This window comes from Pezoporus wallicus, unplaced genomic scaffold (genome assembly GCF_028554395.1).
Source record: "Pezoporus wallicus isolate ANWC-B61680 ecotype Strahan unplaced genomic scaffold, APGP_CSIRO_Pwel_v1 contig_5601, whole genome shotgun sequence".
In the NCBI taxonomy this organism is placed as follows: domain Eukaryota; kingdom Metazoa; phylum Chordata; class Aves; order Psittaciformes; family Psittacidae; genus Pezoporus; species Pezoporus wallicus.
The window spans coordinates 63,625-80,564 of record NW_026642944.1 but is presented as its reverse complement, the minus strand read 5'-3'; the positions used below and the strand labels follow the sequence as shown (position 1 = coordinate 80,564).

Here is a 16,940-nt window from a genome sequence, read left to right as displayed (position 1 = left end):
TGAATATAAAACATCTTGCTACACTTAAGTGTTAACAGATACTGTATGTCTTGAGGAAATTTTAATGTGGCACTTTCCTCCAGAGAGAGCTAAACAGCATTAATCAAGAACAGCAGAGGGAAAAAAAAAAAAAGGAAATTTAAGGCAATTGTTATTGTAAAACCTCAAAAATTTCCATGCTACTTTAAAATGCATAAAATGGTTACTTATTGACAATCTCTTTGTTTTTCCAGCTGAGGCACAGCTAACTGAGAAGACCTCACTTCAAGGCATCCAGCAGCTTGTTCGCAAAACCTGCCAGGCATTGGCTTTATGGAAGTTGCTGTGTGAGCACCAGTTCAGTGTTGTAGTAGGTGAGCTTCAGAAGGTACGAGCTGAATCATACAGTTTCAATTTGTTTGTATATGACATCTGACTTTCTTCTGATACCTAAATATTCCCAAAGAAGTATTACTTTAATTCATTGGGAAATGTATAATTAATTTTAAACTACATACAGATTTTTACTTGGGTTATGTTTATTTTTAAGAGACTGACTTGAAGTATTGACCTCATCACCAAATTATGAAGTGTCACCATAGATTTTATTGTACTTCTGTTGACAGTTGATAATGAGTATGGTTTTATAATCACTGTGTTGTGCACAACGTGCAAATTGTGCTAAAATTTATAGACCAGTGTTGTCAGCCGAGAGGAATTCACCTTTTTCCTTACTGTTGATAACCCTTCAACTACTGTTGAAACCCTTGCACTTCTGTGTAAGTAAGGGTCTAGAATGTATCTCATAACAGCTGAGGCTGGAAGGGACCTCTGGAGATGATGTGTCCCCCTCTGCTCAAAGCAAGGTCACCTAGAACAGGTGTCATGGTTTAAGCCCAGCTGGTAGCACAGTACCATGCAGTCTTTTCTTCTATCACCAGTAGTTTCAGAGCTTTTGTAATATTTTTGTAATAGTATTTTCTCGATTCTAGTGAACATCCATAGACACTACACAGCCACTACTGGCAATTCTATGTAAGCAAATATTCCTAATAAGACAAAAAGAAAAATCAATGTAATTTAATATAAAAAACATAAAGAGCACAGACTTCAAACTCTTAAGATTCCTCCTTTTTATGTATCTGTATTTTCACCTATGACAGTACACAAATTATTAAAATCTGTGATACACTCATTTTATAGGGTGTGCATTCTGACAGTGCCCTGTGAAGTAAGGGGGACTGCTAATTTCATTCGTACAGATAACTGAAAATGGTACATAGGGAAGATGGGTCTGCTGAGAGAAGTTCTTGCTGTCCTTTGGCATCCCAGAGTCCCCCCTCACTGATAGGGCTTGCTTTATTATTTCCATTTTGATATTTAATGTGCATTTAAAATAATTTATTTAAATCATTTTTGTGCTGTGCACATTGGCGTTTCTATTCACTGGAAAACAATTTTGCTGCCACATGGTGATGTTTCTAAACAGAATAAAGTAAAAGCTTTGGTAAACTAATGAAATTCTGTCTATCTTCAGGAACTTCAAGAACATCTAAAGATTACTGCTTTTAAAGACTTGGTAATTAGAGACAGGGAGTTGACTGGAGCACTGATTGCTTCTCTTGTAAACTGCTACATCAGAGATAATGCTGCTGTGGATGGCATCATTGCCCATTTGCAAGATATCTGTCCTCTTCTTTATAGCACTGATGATGCTGTGTGTTCCAAGGTAAGCGCGCTTCCAGATTTGACAGCACCAAACCATACTTTAGAACATGTTCAAATGAGATGACTTGGGGAGCTAGTAAACAGTTATGCTCAAGTAGTTTCAGGAGCACAAGAACTAAGGAAGGCAGGTTGTGTGCATATTTGTGTCTTGTAGTTGATTAATGCTGAAAATTATGTGAACTCTGGTTTAAAGCATTTGCAGTTATTTGTAGTGTTCATAGGGTCTTTATCTCAAGTGTTATGTCTAATAAAACTGTCGTCCTGATGTCATCCAGGCTTTCCTCAGCATAGTCTCGTTTTCTGTCTGTTTCCTGATCTCATGGAATTTCACAGAATCAGAGAACTGTTTGAGTTGGAAGGGATCTTAAAGATCACCTTGTTGTAAGCTCCCTGCCATGAGCAGGGTCACCTTCCACTCGACCAGTTTGCTCAAAGCCCTGTTCAGCCTCACCTTGAATACTTCCAGAGACAGAAGTTTCGGCCATAACTTCTCTGGGCAACCTTGTGCCAATGTCTAACCACCCTCACAGTAAAGAACTTCTTCCTAACATCTAATCTAAATCTCCACTCTTACACCTTATTGAAGCCATTCCCCCTTGTCCTATCCCTACATGACCTTTCCAGTTTTCTTACAGGCCCCTTCAGGTACTGGAAGGCTGCTCTAAGGTCTCCTCTGAGCCTTCTCCTCTTCAGGCTGAACAACCTCAATTCTCTCAGCCTGTCCTCAAAGGAGAGGTGCTCCAGCCCTCAGAGCATCTTTGTGGACTCACTCCAACATGTCCACATCCCTCATGTGTTGTTGCCCCTAGAATTCAGTGCTGCACGTAGGTCTCACCAGAGCAGAGGAGTAGGATCACCTCCTTCGACCTACTGGTCGTACTCCTTTTGATGCAGTTCTGGACATGGATGGCACACTGCCAGCTCATACTGAGCTTTTCAATTTTATCAAAAGATAGCTGTGCTAAAGAACTGCAGTCTTAGAAGCTTTTCAAATAAATTTGAAAAACTAACTGGTGAGGGGAGAATGGGGAACCACTTGGTTAAGTCTTAAGCCCTTCTTTCTACTGCTGTTCTTGAGTCCTTTCTGCTGGAAATTTAATGTTACCAAGTGATGATGGAGTGTTTTTGAGAGGATGTATTCTCTATTGTTTCAGCTTTGAAGTTTGGTATGGTAACCACTTGTTAACAGTATCTGTGTTTTGTTCATGTGAATAATTTCCATTTTCCCATTACCTGACTTTAGGCAAATGAACTGCTTCAGCGCTCTCGACAGGCTCAAAGCAGAATGGAGAAAGAGAAGATGCTAAGAGAGTCACTGAAAGAGTACCAGAAAATCAGCAATCAAGTAGACCTTGCTAATGTTTGTGCACAGTATAGGCAAGGTAAGAGGAAATCACTGGTCATGTTCTGGCAAATACTATCTGTAGTATCCTTTTGGGTCATCTTATTTTTTGTTTGATTTGTTTACCAACTTTCAACTCATTTTATAGTGTTTTACCATAAATAGTTTTTAATAACACTTGCAATTAGTATTTGTTATCTGTGTTTAAAGCCTTTCTAGATTTCACCAACCAACCAGAAAAACACTTCTGTGTAAAAATATTCTCTCCCACTTATTTCATATTGCACTGTCCCATTTTTTTTATTTCATATATATGTGGTGAAAATATTTTTTGGAAAATTGTTGGGCTGTATGTAAGCAGGAGTTAAATGACTATTTTGCAGATAAGGTTTCATACCAAATATGCTGTTTGAAAGATGGTTCAGAATCCTGTTTTATGCATTAGAAGCTAGTGCATGATTTAGATATGGATATAAGTACTGTAACAGTCAAGATTTTAGCCTCTACAAATACGTAACTTCAAACTTGCACAGAATCCCACAGGTTAGGTACAGGTGTAAACTTCTATATGATACAGACTCAAGTGAATAGGGTTTATATGTTCTTGCTTGCTAAAATGGGAAGTGTTTGATGTCACCATTTTGTCATAGGTTTCATAGCTAATGGTGATATTGTTTTGTTTTTTTTTCTGTTTTCCCTAGTGCGTTTCTATGAGGGAGTAGTGGAGCTTTCTCTCACAGCTGCTGAGAAGAAGGATCCCCAAGGTCTTGGCCTTCATTTCTATAAAAATGGAGAACCAGAAGAGGATATTGTTGGACTTCAAGCTTTTCAAGAGAGGCAAGTATTCAGGATACTTTACTGCCATTATATGAGGTGCTTTTTTCCCAACTGATAGAAAAAGTACCTTGGGGAAGGTACGCACAGTAATGACAAACAAAACCTTTTATAATGTGAGACACAATAAACATGGTTTTGCCCAGCATGCTCTTCTTGATTATTGTTAATATGGTACCATTAATAGGAAACAGAGGGTAAACTAACAGATGCAGAAAATGCTGTGATCAGAACATTACAGAAATACTTGTTTGAGACATGGTTGAGAACAAACTAGATTGCAGCAACTAGCTGACAATAATTTGTGACCTTTTGAGATTTCAGAAATTGTGTTTGGAAGGCATAAAATAATAATATTTGAGAAGAGTATTTTATAGATAATTGCAATGGCAATTGGAAGGCTTGTATTTTCTTCTGCTCTGCTCACAGATTGAACAGCTACAAGTGTATCACTGACACCCTTCAAGAGTTAGTGAATCAAAGTAAAGCTGCTCCTCAGTCTCCCAGCGTACCCAAAAAGCCAGGACCTCCAGTGCTGTCATCTGACCCCAATATGCTAAGCAATGAAGAAGCAGGGCACCATGTAAGAAACTCAAAATTACTACTGCCCTCCATAAAAAAGTGTTATTTGAAGGGGTGTAGAATTTATTATTAAAAAAAAACAATACGGAGTAGTTTAGCAAAGTAGATACAAGTCCAGCTTTGCCATGAATTGGCAGCTTTATGTACTGAGTGTTCACAGAAATGATGACATGCAAATAATGTGAACTTAAGTATTGTCACATACATTATTCAGTGCTTGATGTAATTAACCACTTTGGAATAACAGCTTTGGCATTTTCTTCCCTTAGTTTGAACAAATGCTAAAGCTGGCTCAGCGTTCCACAGATGAACTCTTCAGTACTGCACTTTACAACTGGTTGATACAAGTTGACTTGACAGACAAATTATTACAGGTGAGCTCATCTCTTTACAATTAATTTATTTGTCAGAAGGTTCCACTGAACTGGAAGAGTAAATTGTAATAATGCTGATGCTTTAAAAAAGAGAAGAGAGCAAGAATATAAATATTATCTTTACAACTTCTGCAGGTTACTGCCCCCTTTTTGGAGCCCTACCTTGTGCGGATGGCCAAACTTGACCAAAACAAAGTCCGTTACATGGATTTACTGTGGAGATACTTTGAAAAGAACAGAAATTTTAATAATGCAGCCAGAATCTTGGCTAAGTTGGCTGACCTGCATAGGTATGGATTATATGAGACTTATTGCATATACTGTGGTAATTGGGGGTGGGGGAGGAAATAAACTAATATTTTGAATATTTGTTTTGCAGCACAGAAATTTCACTTCAGCAGCGTCTTGAATACATTGCACGTGCCATTTTGAGTGCCAAAAGTTCCACTGCTATGTCCTGTGTAGCTGCAGATGGTGAATTCCTACATGAATTAGAAGAGAAAATGGATGTAAGGAAACTATTAATCTAAGCTATACCGTGAATGCATTATTTCACGTTGACTTACTGGCACATGATGTTTTTATTACCAATTCTGTAGAAAGTTTTCTGTGTTTTCCTCCTGATGCGGCAAAGTTATGCAGTTGATAGGAGACTCTGTTGATACGCAGTTGATAGGAGACAGTAATGTTTCTACATTAAATAAGGTAAAATTAAGCCTGGGTGTATTTGTAAACTTAATCTGGGTTTGAAATACTGTATTTTTCTTTTTAAACAAGGTTGCAAGGATTCAGCTTCAAATACAAGAAACATTACAACGACAGTATTCCCATCATTCTTCAGTGCAAGAAGCTATCTCCCAGCTTGATGCTGAGCTGATGGATATAACCAGGGTAATGAAAATTTGCATTAGAAATCAACTTATCACATTTTTGGGGGGAGGGTTTTTTTTTGCAGAGGATGAGCATATGCAGACTAGCAAAAATAAGTTAACGCATTCCTGGTATAAGAATGTCTGCCACCTTATACTTTGTCTTTTTCTGTACTTCGATACTCCTTCAATCTACAGTACTTTAATTTATTCCACGTGTTTATCTTCTTTAATAAGTCTCTCACATTTATTAATTTTTTGGGAAAATTGTTAGAAAGTTAACAGTATTAACTGAACTTCTAATAAGTTTGGGGATTGTATTTAAGAAAGGAAACTAAATGTAGTAAAAAAAAAAATCTAGTGTTTGACAACAGTTATTGAAGTTGCATCTTTGCTAGTCCGATGTCTACCATACAAAATAAAGAAAAGCTCATTTCCTTTTCATCCTGCTTGCAATGTAAACCTGCTAAATTTTTTTTTCAGCTGTATGGAGAATTTGCTGACCCTTTTAAGCTCTCAGAGTGTAAGCTTGCAATTATACATTGTGCAGGTCATTCTGATCCTATCTTGGTACAAACTCTCTGGCAAGAAATTGTTGAGAAAGGTAGGTCTTAATGGACTGGCAGTAGTACAATCTAGAGCTGTAGGAAAATGGTATAATTAAAGCTATTAAGATTGACTGTGTGCTGTTACTGATACGCTGTCCAAGTTAGATGCGTCTTTTTCTGATCTATTCTGTAATGTATTTGTTAAATGTAGTTACCTAGTAGTTCTTTAATGTTACTAGCTTTTTATTTGTGTGCTTGAAGGACAGAAAAGTAATATTTTTATACATATGTTGGAGTATATTGCATGTATGGATTGAAGAATCACATTTCAGGTAACATTTAAGTCATTTCATCCCTTGTTCTTAGATGCCATTATATATGGACTGTAGAACATTTTAAAATTTTGTGCAAAGGTTTCATGAGTAGGAAATTTCAAAAAAAATGTTAATTTTTCCGTGACAAAGATTAAAGAATCTTTAGGGAGATCAGAATTTTTACAATGTTGACAGGAGTGGAAATGCAAGAGCTTTATTTATAAACCAGAACAGTAGTGGGCACAGCTGTACAAGCCTAGCCACTTAATATGATCGTCTGCCCCACCCTTTACCATGAGTTGGTCATTCAGTCTTTTCCTGCACCACCCCCCCCCCCTTTTTTTTTTTTTTTTTTTTGTGGTGGTGGTTTGTTTACTTTGATTTTGTAGTGGAGTTTTCCACTGTACAAACAGTGATTGACAGTTGCTGTTGGGTTTGATGGTCAGGTTTTAGGGGGCTGGTTTGTTTTAAGTAGATTTGCCTTGAACATCAAAGAAACAAAAATTTGTGAGCATACATATACATACACACCAGAAAAAGCTGTATTTTCAATTCCACATGCTGATTTTTTTCACTGACAATAGCATAACATTTTAACGTGTTAGTACCTCAGTATAGTTGTATATAAATGTGCAACTTCCATGATTTCTTTTCACTTTCAGAGTTGAGTGATAGTTTGTCCCTGAGCCCTGATGACAGAATGCAAGCACTTAGTCTGAAGATGGTATTGCTTGGAAAGATATATGCTGGCACACCTCGTTACTTCCCTTTAGGCAAGTTGTTTCGCCTGCATAGTAAATAAACATGAACCTTATGTGAATGGGTCTCAGCTTTCTTTTTAGCCTCTTAAAAGAAGTTTTAACCTAAGAAATGTCTAATTTTTAAATCCTAAAGGAAAGAATATTGATAATTTTGTGATATGTAATTACATGCTTATGATACGTAATTACTGTAGTAACTTGTTGCTTCAGCTACGGTGAAAAAATTCACCAATAATTTAAACTGTCAGTAGTGATGAAGTTGATCATGAGGTATGATTACAAAACCATTACAGTTTTTACATGTGCAGTTTTTTTCTAGAATGTATCTAGGGATTTAACCAGGAGTTACAGTTTTTCACCCTGAACGGGAAGTGAAGCTTAGAAGGCAGCAAGTTATTTTTGGATAGCTCTGATGATCCCATTTTCAAAAGTGATACAGTTTGTTTGTATCAAAGTACAAAGTAAAAATGTGTATTTATACATATAGTAAGATTTTAGTCCGCTGTCACTTCAAGTTATCTAATGTTATCTGCAGGGGCTGATTTTAAAGAATTCAGGAGGTTTTTGAGTCCTTTTTGAAGTTTCTTTCCGCTTTTAAGATACTTTTTTATTTTGACAATTTGGTGTTATATAAACGCCTGGAAAATATATTGTTCAGCACTAAATGTTCTTTTACAGTACTAAAATATCATGAAAGAATAGTGCTGAACAATGTATTTTCAGTATTGTAAAAACACTTTGTGGTGAAAAATACACTGTTAATGGTTACTGACACTTCAGCATGATAAAAGATGCAGTAGCGTTGCTGGCTATTCTAGCAAATGAAATGACATATTCTTTTCTGCTGAAACATAAGTTAGTGAATTTTTCTGAACTGCACAGTTGCATGGCACAATTGTAATAAGGTACTTAATATAAGCAGTCCTTGTCCATGCATTTACACTGCCAAAGATAGCACTAAGCTATGGTTTGCATATCTTTCTCTCAGCGGGGAAACTGTTACATGTGTTTCACAGGAGAAAGCTGTGTGGAAGACAGAAAATTAAACTTGGAGTAAATAGGTTTTAAATGCTAGATATAAAAAGCTTTTAAATAGCTTTCCTCGCTATGCTCCTATTAACAAGTTGGAATCTGAACATCCCATTATTTTCATCCTGCAGATTTTTTAGTGCAGTTTCTAGAGCAACAGGTCTGCACTTTGAACTGGGATGTAGGTTTTGTAACATACACCATGCAAGAAATTGGAACACCATTGCCAAGGCTGCTTGAAGTATATGACCAGTTGTTTAAAGCACGGGTAAGGAAAATATCCACAAAATAAAGATTTTTGTTTTCAACTGCTATTAAGATCTCTCTGTAACAGGAAATATAATGTAACATAAGGTGTGATACGTCAAAATACTAGCCTCATCACTTTTGCTCTTTTTTTTTTTTTTTTTTTCTCAGATGCTCTTATTGCATTTCCCCTCCCTGTTGATTTTATTCACTTCAATCCTAAAGTATGAAGAAACTTGTTAATTCTCTTATTTTACGTAAAGGTGATTTTGGATTAAATAGGATTAGAATTGTCATGTTGCAGAAGAAACAGTGTATCTTGACTATATTAATTTTATTTGATTCCTATTAATGATTAAAATTTGCTATATTACTGCATCTTATCTAATCTGTTGATGCAATAAGTATAAAGAGTAAGAAGTCATATTTTTTAACTTTTGGTTTGTAGAACAGGTTTATAGAATTAACAGAAATTCTTTTTACCCAGATACCTTAGAGTGTAAGGAGTTCAGATCTTCCTAAAAATCTATTATTTTATGGACTGTAAGGTAATGGAAAACTTAAGTTAAATTCACATACGGTTTTAGTAGTCAAAATAGTACTTAAATATAGACATAATACAGATTACAGTAGGATTCCCATTTCTCTTATGTTTTTGTTACAATGTATAAGTAATTACGTCAGCTGGCAACTTTTTCCTTGTCTCATTATTTGCCTCCTTAATGTTTTGGAATCTTTCTTAGGACCCTTATTGGAGTAGAATGAAAAAGCCGTTACACCTTTTAGAGTGTATTCATGTATTATTATCAGCATATGTACATGATCCAAGCAGAGTTCTTCTGAGGTAAGAAATGCAATTATGCCCTAATAACTACTGACAGAGGTAAAAAATCCTAAAGCACAGCACTTCAGCAATCCCCAAAGCTTTTCTTCTTTTCTTTTGAATGAATCAAGTATTTCTTTCCTAGCAGTGGCTACTGAGATACTTCATTCAAAACAAGTTGGTGGAAATTTGTAGGGTCCTATCTATAAAGTGCTTCAATATATATAATTTTCTCCACTGCTCTGAAGATTCATAAGGGAATAAGAGGATTATTTTGTAAATTTTGGCAACATACTTTAAGGAGTAGTACAGACAAATTTGAGGGAATCAAAGGAAGTCGGGAAGAATGAGAATTAGGCATTTTGTGAATGAAATAGTGAACTGCTTAATGAAGAAAGCCTAGAAGCACTGAGTTCTTGTATTGTGGAAAAGAGAAGACTAAACATGGGAATAGATCTTCCAAGTTGTTTGGAAAGGGTTGCTGCATGAATCACTCTCCAAGATTTAAATTCTTCTTAGTCTGCAACAGGGAAGAATTCAGTTGTAGTAACAAAAAAAGCTTCTACCTGGAAGTACAGCTATGTACTTGAGTAAGTTGCCTGCATATTATGGAACCTCTAGCTTCAGCAACTTTTGTGAACAGACTATACAAACTTCAGTCAGAACTGTCTTGTCTCAGAAGCAGTGTCTCATAAGCAGTGAGCTGGACTAGACAAATTCTTGGTAACTCGCCTTACCATATTTTTTTCTGAATCTCTTGAAGATACACATGTAAATAGCCCCTGTTCACATGCAGAGTTTATATCTATTTTTTCTCACTTTGTTGATCTCTTATAGTTAGCTGATTTAAAGTTCTAGTAACTTCGTGAATGTTGTCTAATAATCTACTTAAGAGATTAATACCTAAATTTTTGAGACTGAGGAATTTAAAATTACTATCTAAATTAACAACATATTTATTCTATTCATAAAGTAGTATATAAATATTAAATATTTCACATCATTATTAAGCATCATGTTTTATTGTTTATAATTAATACCAGATAAACAGTACTGATGATTTTCCCATTATACCATAGTCACAAGCATTAGATTTCAAAAATCTATTTTTCTAAGTTGGATACTTCAAAGTAGCTGATAGATGTCTTGCTGATATGTTATTCCATTAAAACTCAAAGAGTGCTCACTCTCTGTTTCAGATTAATTCTAATATACAGGAGCAAAAAGGAACTCATCATTATTCTATGTTTCTTTACAGGCGACAATTCACAAATGTTTGCTTAGACGCAGTTAGTTGCTACCTGGTTGAACTTCAGTCTATGACCCCAACACTAATGGTGCAGACCACAGTTGGGAATTTTAAATCGCTACAGGCTAAATTAGAACGGCTCCACTAATTGACTAATACACTAACACAGGCAGTATCTCAAATAAAATGAATTGTGAAATGAAAGTTCAAACGTCTGCAGTGAATCTCTGGAAGAAGAGATCATCAGAAATTCTGAGAAAGTTGTATCCCCTGCTGCAGTTACAGATTGCGTGGCCTATATTCTTGTTATTCTAAAGGTATCTACAAATTGTAGAATGTAAATGTGACAGATTTTCTTTTACTGCTACAAAATTTTTTTAACAATGGAAAGCGTTTTTATACTCTTGGAATAAAACACATTGTGTGACCTTTCCCTTGAGGATTAAACACTTTGGAAAATATTCTTTTTTACCTGAAGTAATGGAGAAAAGTAGGATGCAAATCTAATTGATCGCTGGTTTTACAAGTATTAAAACAGTGACAACTGCAGAAGGCAAGATGATGATAAAAGCACATGTAGATGAGTCAGGCTGTAAACATGGCCATACCAGGGAGTAGCGATGTAATCATAACTCCGCATGATTGTATTTCCAGGTCTTCCAGTAACAAAGAATCATTATTTCATAAATCTTACTTGAAACAGGGACTGCTTCTGCAGGTAGAATATTTGGGATGATGTTGCAGACACTAGCAGTCTAATTTGTATTGCAAGTGAAATAACAGTATTGAAAGCCCATCGACTTGCTTTCTGTATTCCATTTTAATGAATATGTTGTATCTATTGAAATAAAGTACACAAAACGTGACTTCTGTCTGCTTCCATTGCATGCACACAAGCACCAAATCATGTATATTCCTTAAAAGGAGCAAAGTCTATACATGCTTCCTAAGATTTTAAAATCTTGTCCTAGAAGGAAATCTTTTTTGTCTTGTTTACTGCTGTGCATTCTGTACATATTCGACAACATAAGCTCTGTATGGCATGCACAAGAAATTACCAGTTCATGCTAGTCTTACATCTTTCTCAAGTATCTTCTTCACATGCAGATAGTCAGAGAACTTTCTAATGGGGGAAGAAGCAAATTATGCCTACAGAGTAGATGAAGGTATTCTTGTTTTTTTTTCCCAGGAGAATTAGCAGTTGATATACACATCAGAGGTGTTAAAAAAATGGGGAAATAAACAGATTGACATTTACATGCAAGTTATCCACTTAAAACCTTTACTACCAGATTACTATGTTCTGTCACCAGATTACTATGTGATTACTATGCTCTGAAGTTTTGTTTACAGTATAGTAGTATTCTCTCTGAACTTTCAGGTACATTATGATGGTTTCCAGCCAGAGAATGCACTTAATGAAGTAATATGTAAATTATATTTCTTTTTTACCTTGTTAGATGAAAATAGAGCTGCAATCTTAATACTGGCTTTTCTCTTTTGTTAGTGTTGAAATTCCTTCACAGAGTATTTGAATGAAGGAATTGCTGTATGTCCTGGGAAAAATATTTGTATCTTTCTATATAAAAGTACATTCATTTTAGTTAGTACAAGTTACTTTATGCTGTTGTCGTGGTTTAAACCCTGTCAGGCAACTTGTTCACTCACTCCCAGTGAGTGGTGCCGGGCTGACAACAATCGAGCCCCCCCCCATCCCCCACCGGGACTCTCCCCTTCCCAGCTCCTGGAGGAACGGGGAGGAGGATCGAAAGAGTGCAACTCCCACGGGTTGAGACAAGAACAGTCCAGCAACCAATGTACAACACAAATCACCACCGCTACCACCAATGACAGCAATGATAAGGGAAAATAACAAGGGAAGAGAATACGATACCACCGGCCAAGAAATGAGTCCCACCCGGAAGCCCATGTCCTTCCGGGTAACTCCCAGTTACCCCCCACCCTGGGCATGACGTGCTGTGGTATGGAATACCTCCTTGGCTCGCCTGGGTCAGGCGCCCCATCTCTCCTTCCTCACGGCTTCCCCTCCTCCCTGGCAGAGCATGAGCCTCACAAAGTCCTTGGTCAGGGTAAACATCACTTAGGGTGAACATCACATCGGCTTCACCAACACTGTTCCCAGGCTGGAAGTCAAAACACAGCACTGCACCAGCTACCACAAAGGAGAAACATGACTGCTACTGCTGAACCCAGGACAGCTGTTAGGTGTGTTTCACACCAAGGATGCCATGTACGTATACCCAGGTCTTGTTCTTATGGTTCAGTTCATACCCCATACAAGTGATGTCCCAAGTCTTACCTGATGTATTTGTTTCTAAATTTTAATGTTTGCATTTAAGTGGAGCAAATGTTGTGTTGAGCTATATTCTGTAATCTGATTTCTAGTTTTAGATCTGAAGAAATGACTGAAGAGTTTGGAACAGGTTCAAGACACAAATATGAGTTTCAGCTTTTTTTTTTTTTTTTTCCAGTTAATAGAATAAGAATGCCTCTGGCAATATTACAAGGTTTCCAAAGAGTATCACGAGTTATCTTTGATATTTTTCATCCAATTTCAGGTAATTACACGGTAGACATTGCCTTACGTTTTCACAGCACTTGCTTTGCTCTCAGGTGGAGAAAGGGTGGGTTCAGTTTCCCAGTTTAAGTTTGGAGCAATACGGAAGTCTGAGATCAGAGGAGAGGAGAGGGATGGGTGGATTAATGCAGTAGGTGAAACTTGTGATGAGTACAAGGAAGTAACTGACAACATGGATATGAATCTCACTAAAATGGTTATCAATAAGTTGGATAATTGCTTTTGTTGTTTTTTTTTTTTTCTTCTTTTACCCCAGTGTTACTTATTCTCGATGAAGACTGGTTAAGGCAGGGAAGGAAAGAGGTTTGGTACAAGGTGGTTTCGGGAACAAGCACCAGTTTGAGAGAGTAGCTACTTTAAGGGAATCAAAGGCATTCTGCAAGGGAATGAAAGGCAGCGATCATCTGCTCACCTCACCTCCTTGTACACCACCTGAATTCCTGAATTCCTGATAGCGCTGATACCTTTAGCTATGTCACTCAGCTCCCGCCACCTCCTAAGCCCGATGCCCGCCCGTGAGCCTCCTACCCTGACAGACGACCGGACCCCCAAACGCAGCGAGGACCAGCGCCTCCGCTGACGGAAGTTGCCCTCGCTGCGAGACTCCGCGCATGCGCGCTGCGAGCTCCTCCGCCCGCGACCCGCCTCGCGCGCTCCGCTCGAGGCCGTTGGTGGCTGCCGGAGCGGCGGCTGGTGAGTGCGGCCTGCGCGGGGCTGGGTGTAGCGGGCTGTACGGTCCGAGCAGGAGTCAGCCTGCGGGGCCGCATCCGCTCCTCCTCGGGCAGAAGTGGCAGTGGCGTTATTGTGAAGTCTTCCCCACCACTTGGGTCCCAAAGCGGTCTGCGCTCCGCTTCGGGGGCTGCGCCCACCTACCCCGAGTGACACTCCCAGAGGTGAGGCAGCTGCCTGGCGGCCGCCGCCGCTCTTCCCCTTCATTAGGGGGTGTCCGGCGCGCCGTCGTCGCGCGGCCTGAGGCGGCCCCGGGGCTGCGTTGAGCGGGCGAGCTCCTCCGGTACCCGAGGAGCGCTGCCAGTATCGTGCTCCGGCCGTGATCTCTCGCGGTTAGGATGTTTTATGTGTTCTCGATTTCTTTCTCGTTATTAGAGCTTTCAGTAAAGCTGTTGGTCTTACGACGTCTTTCTCTCACTTCTGGAGCAATGTAATCTGAACTGCAAATGGCCTCCACGAAAGTAAGACAGTTCAGTTTGGAAATACAGGTAAGTATCAGTTCTGTTTGTGTTTAGCAGGAAAACTGCTGTACTTGAAGAGTTTGTGTCTGGATTCTCACCTTGTACTCCCAACCATCAAATAATAAAAACTTCTTGTATTTGTTTTTCCTTTGTTTCTTCAAATTTGCTATGGATACGTGAAAATGCCACTATTTTATTTTCTTTGTAATGGCCACCTAGAAGTTAAATAAGAATGGAGTTTAAACTAGATGTACTCATCTCTACCTCTATAAAGCAGAGAAGGCCATGGCCTCGCATCTCATGGATTGGACAGGTAAATGTAATGAGCTTATTAATTATTGATTAATTATTAATTAATGAATTATTAAAAATAATTTAAATTAATAATTAAAATAATTTAAATAATAATTTAAATAATTAATAATTTAAATTAATAATTTAAATTAATAATTAAAAATAATTTTTTTATTTAAATCAAAATATGCCAAGAGTGGTGTTTTAATTATGTAACAGTTTGCACTTCTGTGTAGTGGGGTTGAGTGAGTGTGCGTAAAAAAACCCCAACAAAACAAAAACAAACCTCAGGAAGTGTTTGAATGTAAGAGTTATTGAAATAAAAGGCTTATTCTTCTGTCTTACTGACTGGAGACAGGAGATTAAAAAATTCTCAGCTAAACAATTGAGATTCATTTGGTTTGGTTTTCCAAAAGAGCTGTTCCTTATATGATATTGTTGTTTTGATGCTTCTAGCTTTTCATAACCATTTTTACAGTACATTGTTGGAAATTGTGAACAGAAATTTTTTTCCATACTATCTTGCACTTGTTGAGGGACGTGCTTTCTTAAGCTTTTTTGATAATCTTTTTTTTTCTTCTGCAGTATGATTTACGTTGCAGTAGCTAACCACTTAAGATCAATTCCTTCTTCTGTTGAAATCACTGACAAAAATTTCCTTAAATTAAACTCTACAACAGGAGATAACTAGTGTCTAATTTGTTGCTGTGTTGTCATTTCTTGGCAGGTAGTTAAGTTGAGATTCTTTGAATGATTGCAAAATTAGTTAGTTTGAAACCTGTGAACCATCCTACCAGTGTAGAATGATGCTAGGTGTGATGTACTGTAAAGCAAATATACCATAGAATGAAATTGATAGCGGTAATTGCAGCTGTAACATGTTTTTACTTACCCTTTTTTAAATTATTTTTCGCAAACATTTTTTATTGCTGCATTGTTTTCTAGGCTTAGGTAGAAAATACTATTTTAGAAACTGAAATGCTCTTATTTTTTTCTTTCAACAGGAGAAAGAGGCTGTTTTTCTTCTAGATGATAAACGTATAAATGAAATTAACCTGGCATCGGGGAAGACGAAGAAAATCCCTCACTTGCAGTCATTGCTGAAAAATGTAGTTGTTTTAACAACATCAAGAAATGGTTAAGTACAATATCTTACTTTTAAAAACTCATGTAGTTTTAAGAGTTTAGAAAGTATATCTAAAGGATCAGTCAGTTAACTGACAGATAACTGTCAGCTTTAGAACTGACAGATAAATGTGAGCTTTGGAACTGTGACTAAGATGGAAGGGAAGTAATTCTAAGGACTTCGAAATAATATCCTTGAAAACATCTCTTTTCTGATGAACACAGGTGCTTGGTTGGCAGGAATACTTTCAACAGGAGATCTGTTTCTTTGGAATAAAGATCAGGACTGCTTGAAAATTGTGCCAGCAGTTGAAGAGTCTAGGAAAGTAGTTGCATCAGCACAAGGTAGTTTTTTTTTCCAGATGGTCTTTTGACAATTAGAATAGAGCAGCAGTGGTTTTCTTATTGTTAAGTGTTAGTGTACAAGTAAAAGCTGTATTTTCCCATTGGTTTGCATTTATATAATTTGCATGCTGGCTAAGCTTTGACAAATGTCCGAAATATTACTTGAATGGTACAGTTTTCTGTGTTTAGTTATCTCCTGTAAGTAGTAATTAATTTTTAAAACCACTGAGTATTTTATTTTTTAATGGTTAGTTTTTAACTGTACAGAAACAGTCCTTGCTAGGCTTTGAATAGCTGAGAACAAACATACATTAGATGTAAACCCTGTATGCATAATTTAAATGTATTCTGTAGGTAGATTTTTATAACAAATGCTAACTGAAGAGAATAATATAAAGGCACGTATTTGCATACTAAGTATAAAATAATCTCACTGATACCAGATTGAAAAGTGAAGTACTGTATAAGCAACTATGTCATTTCTGGGATGATCAGTAGTGCTTTTAGGTACTGAAAATAATAGATAGTAGAGCATTTGAGCATTTTCATGAAAGATAGATTTCAAGAAAAATGGTCTTTAGAAACAACTCTACTGGTTGAGTCTTGTGGGGAAGATAATTAATAAAATGCGTAAAAGTGTGTGTCCTGTCTGACATCCCTGCTGCCCAAGGTCTGTTGTCAATGATGAAGCTGAAAATGAAAGACACTT

At 37.2% G+C, this 16,940-nt stretch overlaps 2 protein-coding genes across 3 annotated transcripts in view; both read left to right on the top strand.

Moving 5' to 3' along the window:
• NUP155 (nucleoporin 155) overlaps positions 1–11,544 on the top strand; it is a 29,201-nt gene extending 17,657 nt beyond the window's left edge. For both annotated transcript variants that reach the window (XM_057433243.1, XM_057433242.1), the window contains 14 exons: positions 234–367; positions 1,517–1,708; positions 2,951–3,089; positions 3,751–3,886; positions 4,313–4,466; positions 4,735–4,839; positions 4,975–5,129; positions 5,219–5,348; positions 5,617–5,730; positions 6,192–6,312; positions 7,233–7,343; positions 8,492–8,628; positions 9,350–9,450; positions 10,688–11,544. In XM_057433243.1, the coding sequence (XP_057289226.1) occupies positions 234–367; positions 1,517–1,708; positions 2,951–3,089; positions 3,751–3,886; positions 4,313–4,466; positions 4,735–4,839; positions 4,975–5,129; positions 5,219–5,348; positions 5,617–5,730; positions 6,192–6,312; positions 7,233–7,343; positions 8,492–8,628; positions 9,350–9,450; positions 10,688–10,826 (1,868 nt within the window). In that variant the 3' untranslated portion in view covers positions 10,827–11,544. The remainder of the gene's footprint in view (positions 1–233; positions 368–1,516; positions 1,709–2,950; positions 3,090–3,750; positions 3,887–4,312; positions 4,467–4,734; positions 4,840–4,974; positions 5,130–5,218; positions 5,349–5,616; positions 5,731–6,191; positions 6,313–7,232; positions 7,344–8,491; positions 8,629–9,349; positions 9,451–10,687) is intronic.
• A 3,096-nt stretch (positions 11,545–14,640) lies between these two features.
• CPLANE1 (ciliogenesis and planar polarity effector complex subunit 1) overlaps positions 14,641–16,940 on the top strand; it is a 63,573-nt gene continuing 61,273 nt past the window's right edge. The window contains exons 1-3 of the mRNA XM_057433241.1: positions 14,641–14,780; positions 15,766–15,898; positions 16,112–16,231. Of these exons, the coding sequence (XP_057289224.1) occupies positions 14,700–14,780; positions 15,766–15,898; positions 16,112–16,231 (334 nt within the window). The 5' untranslated portion in view covers positions 14,641–14,699. The remainder of the gene's footprint in view (positions 14,781–15,765; positions 15,899–16,111; positions 16,232–16,940) is intronic.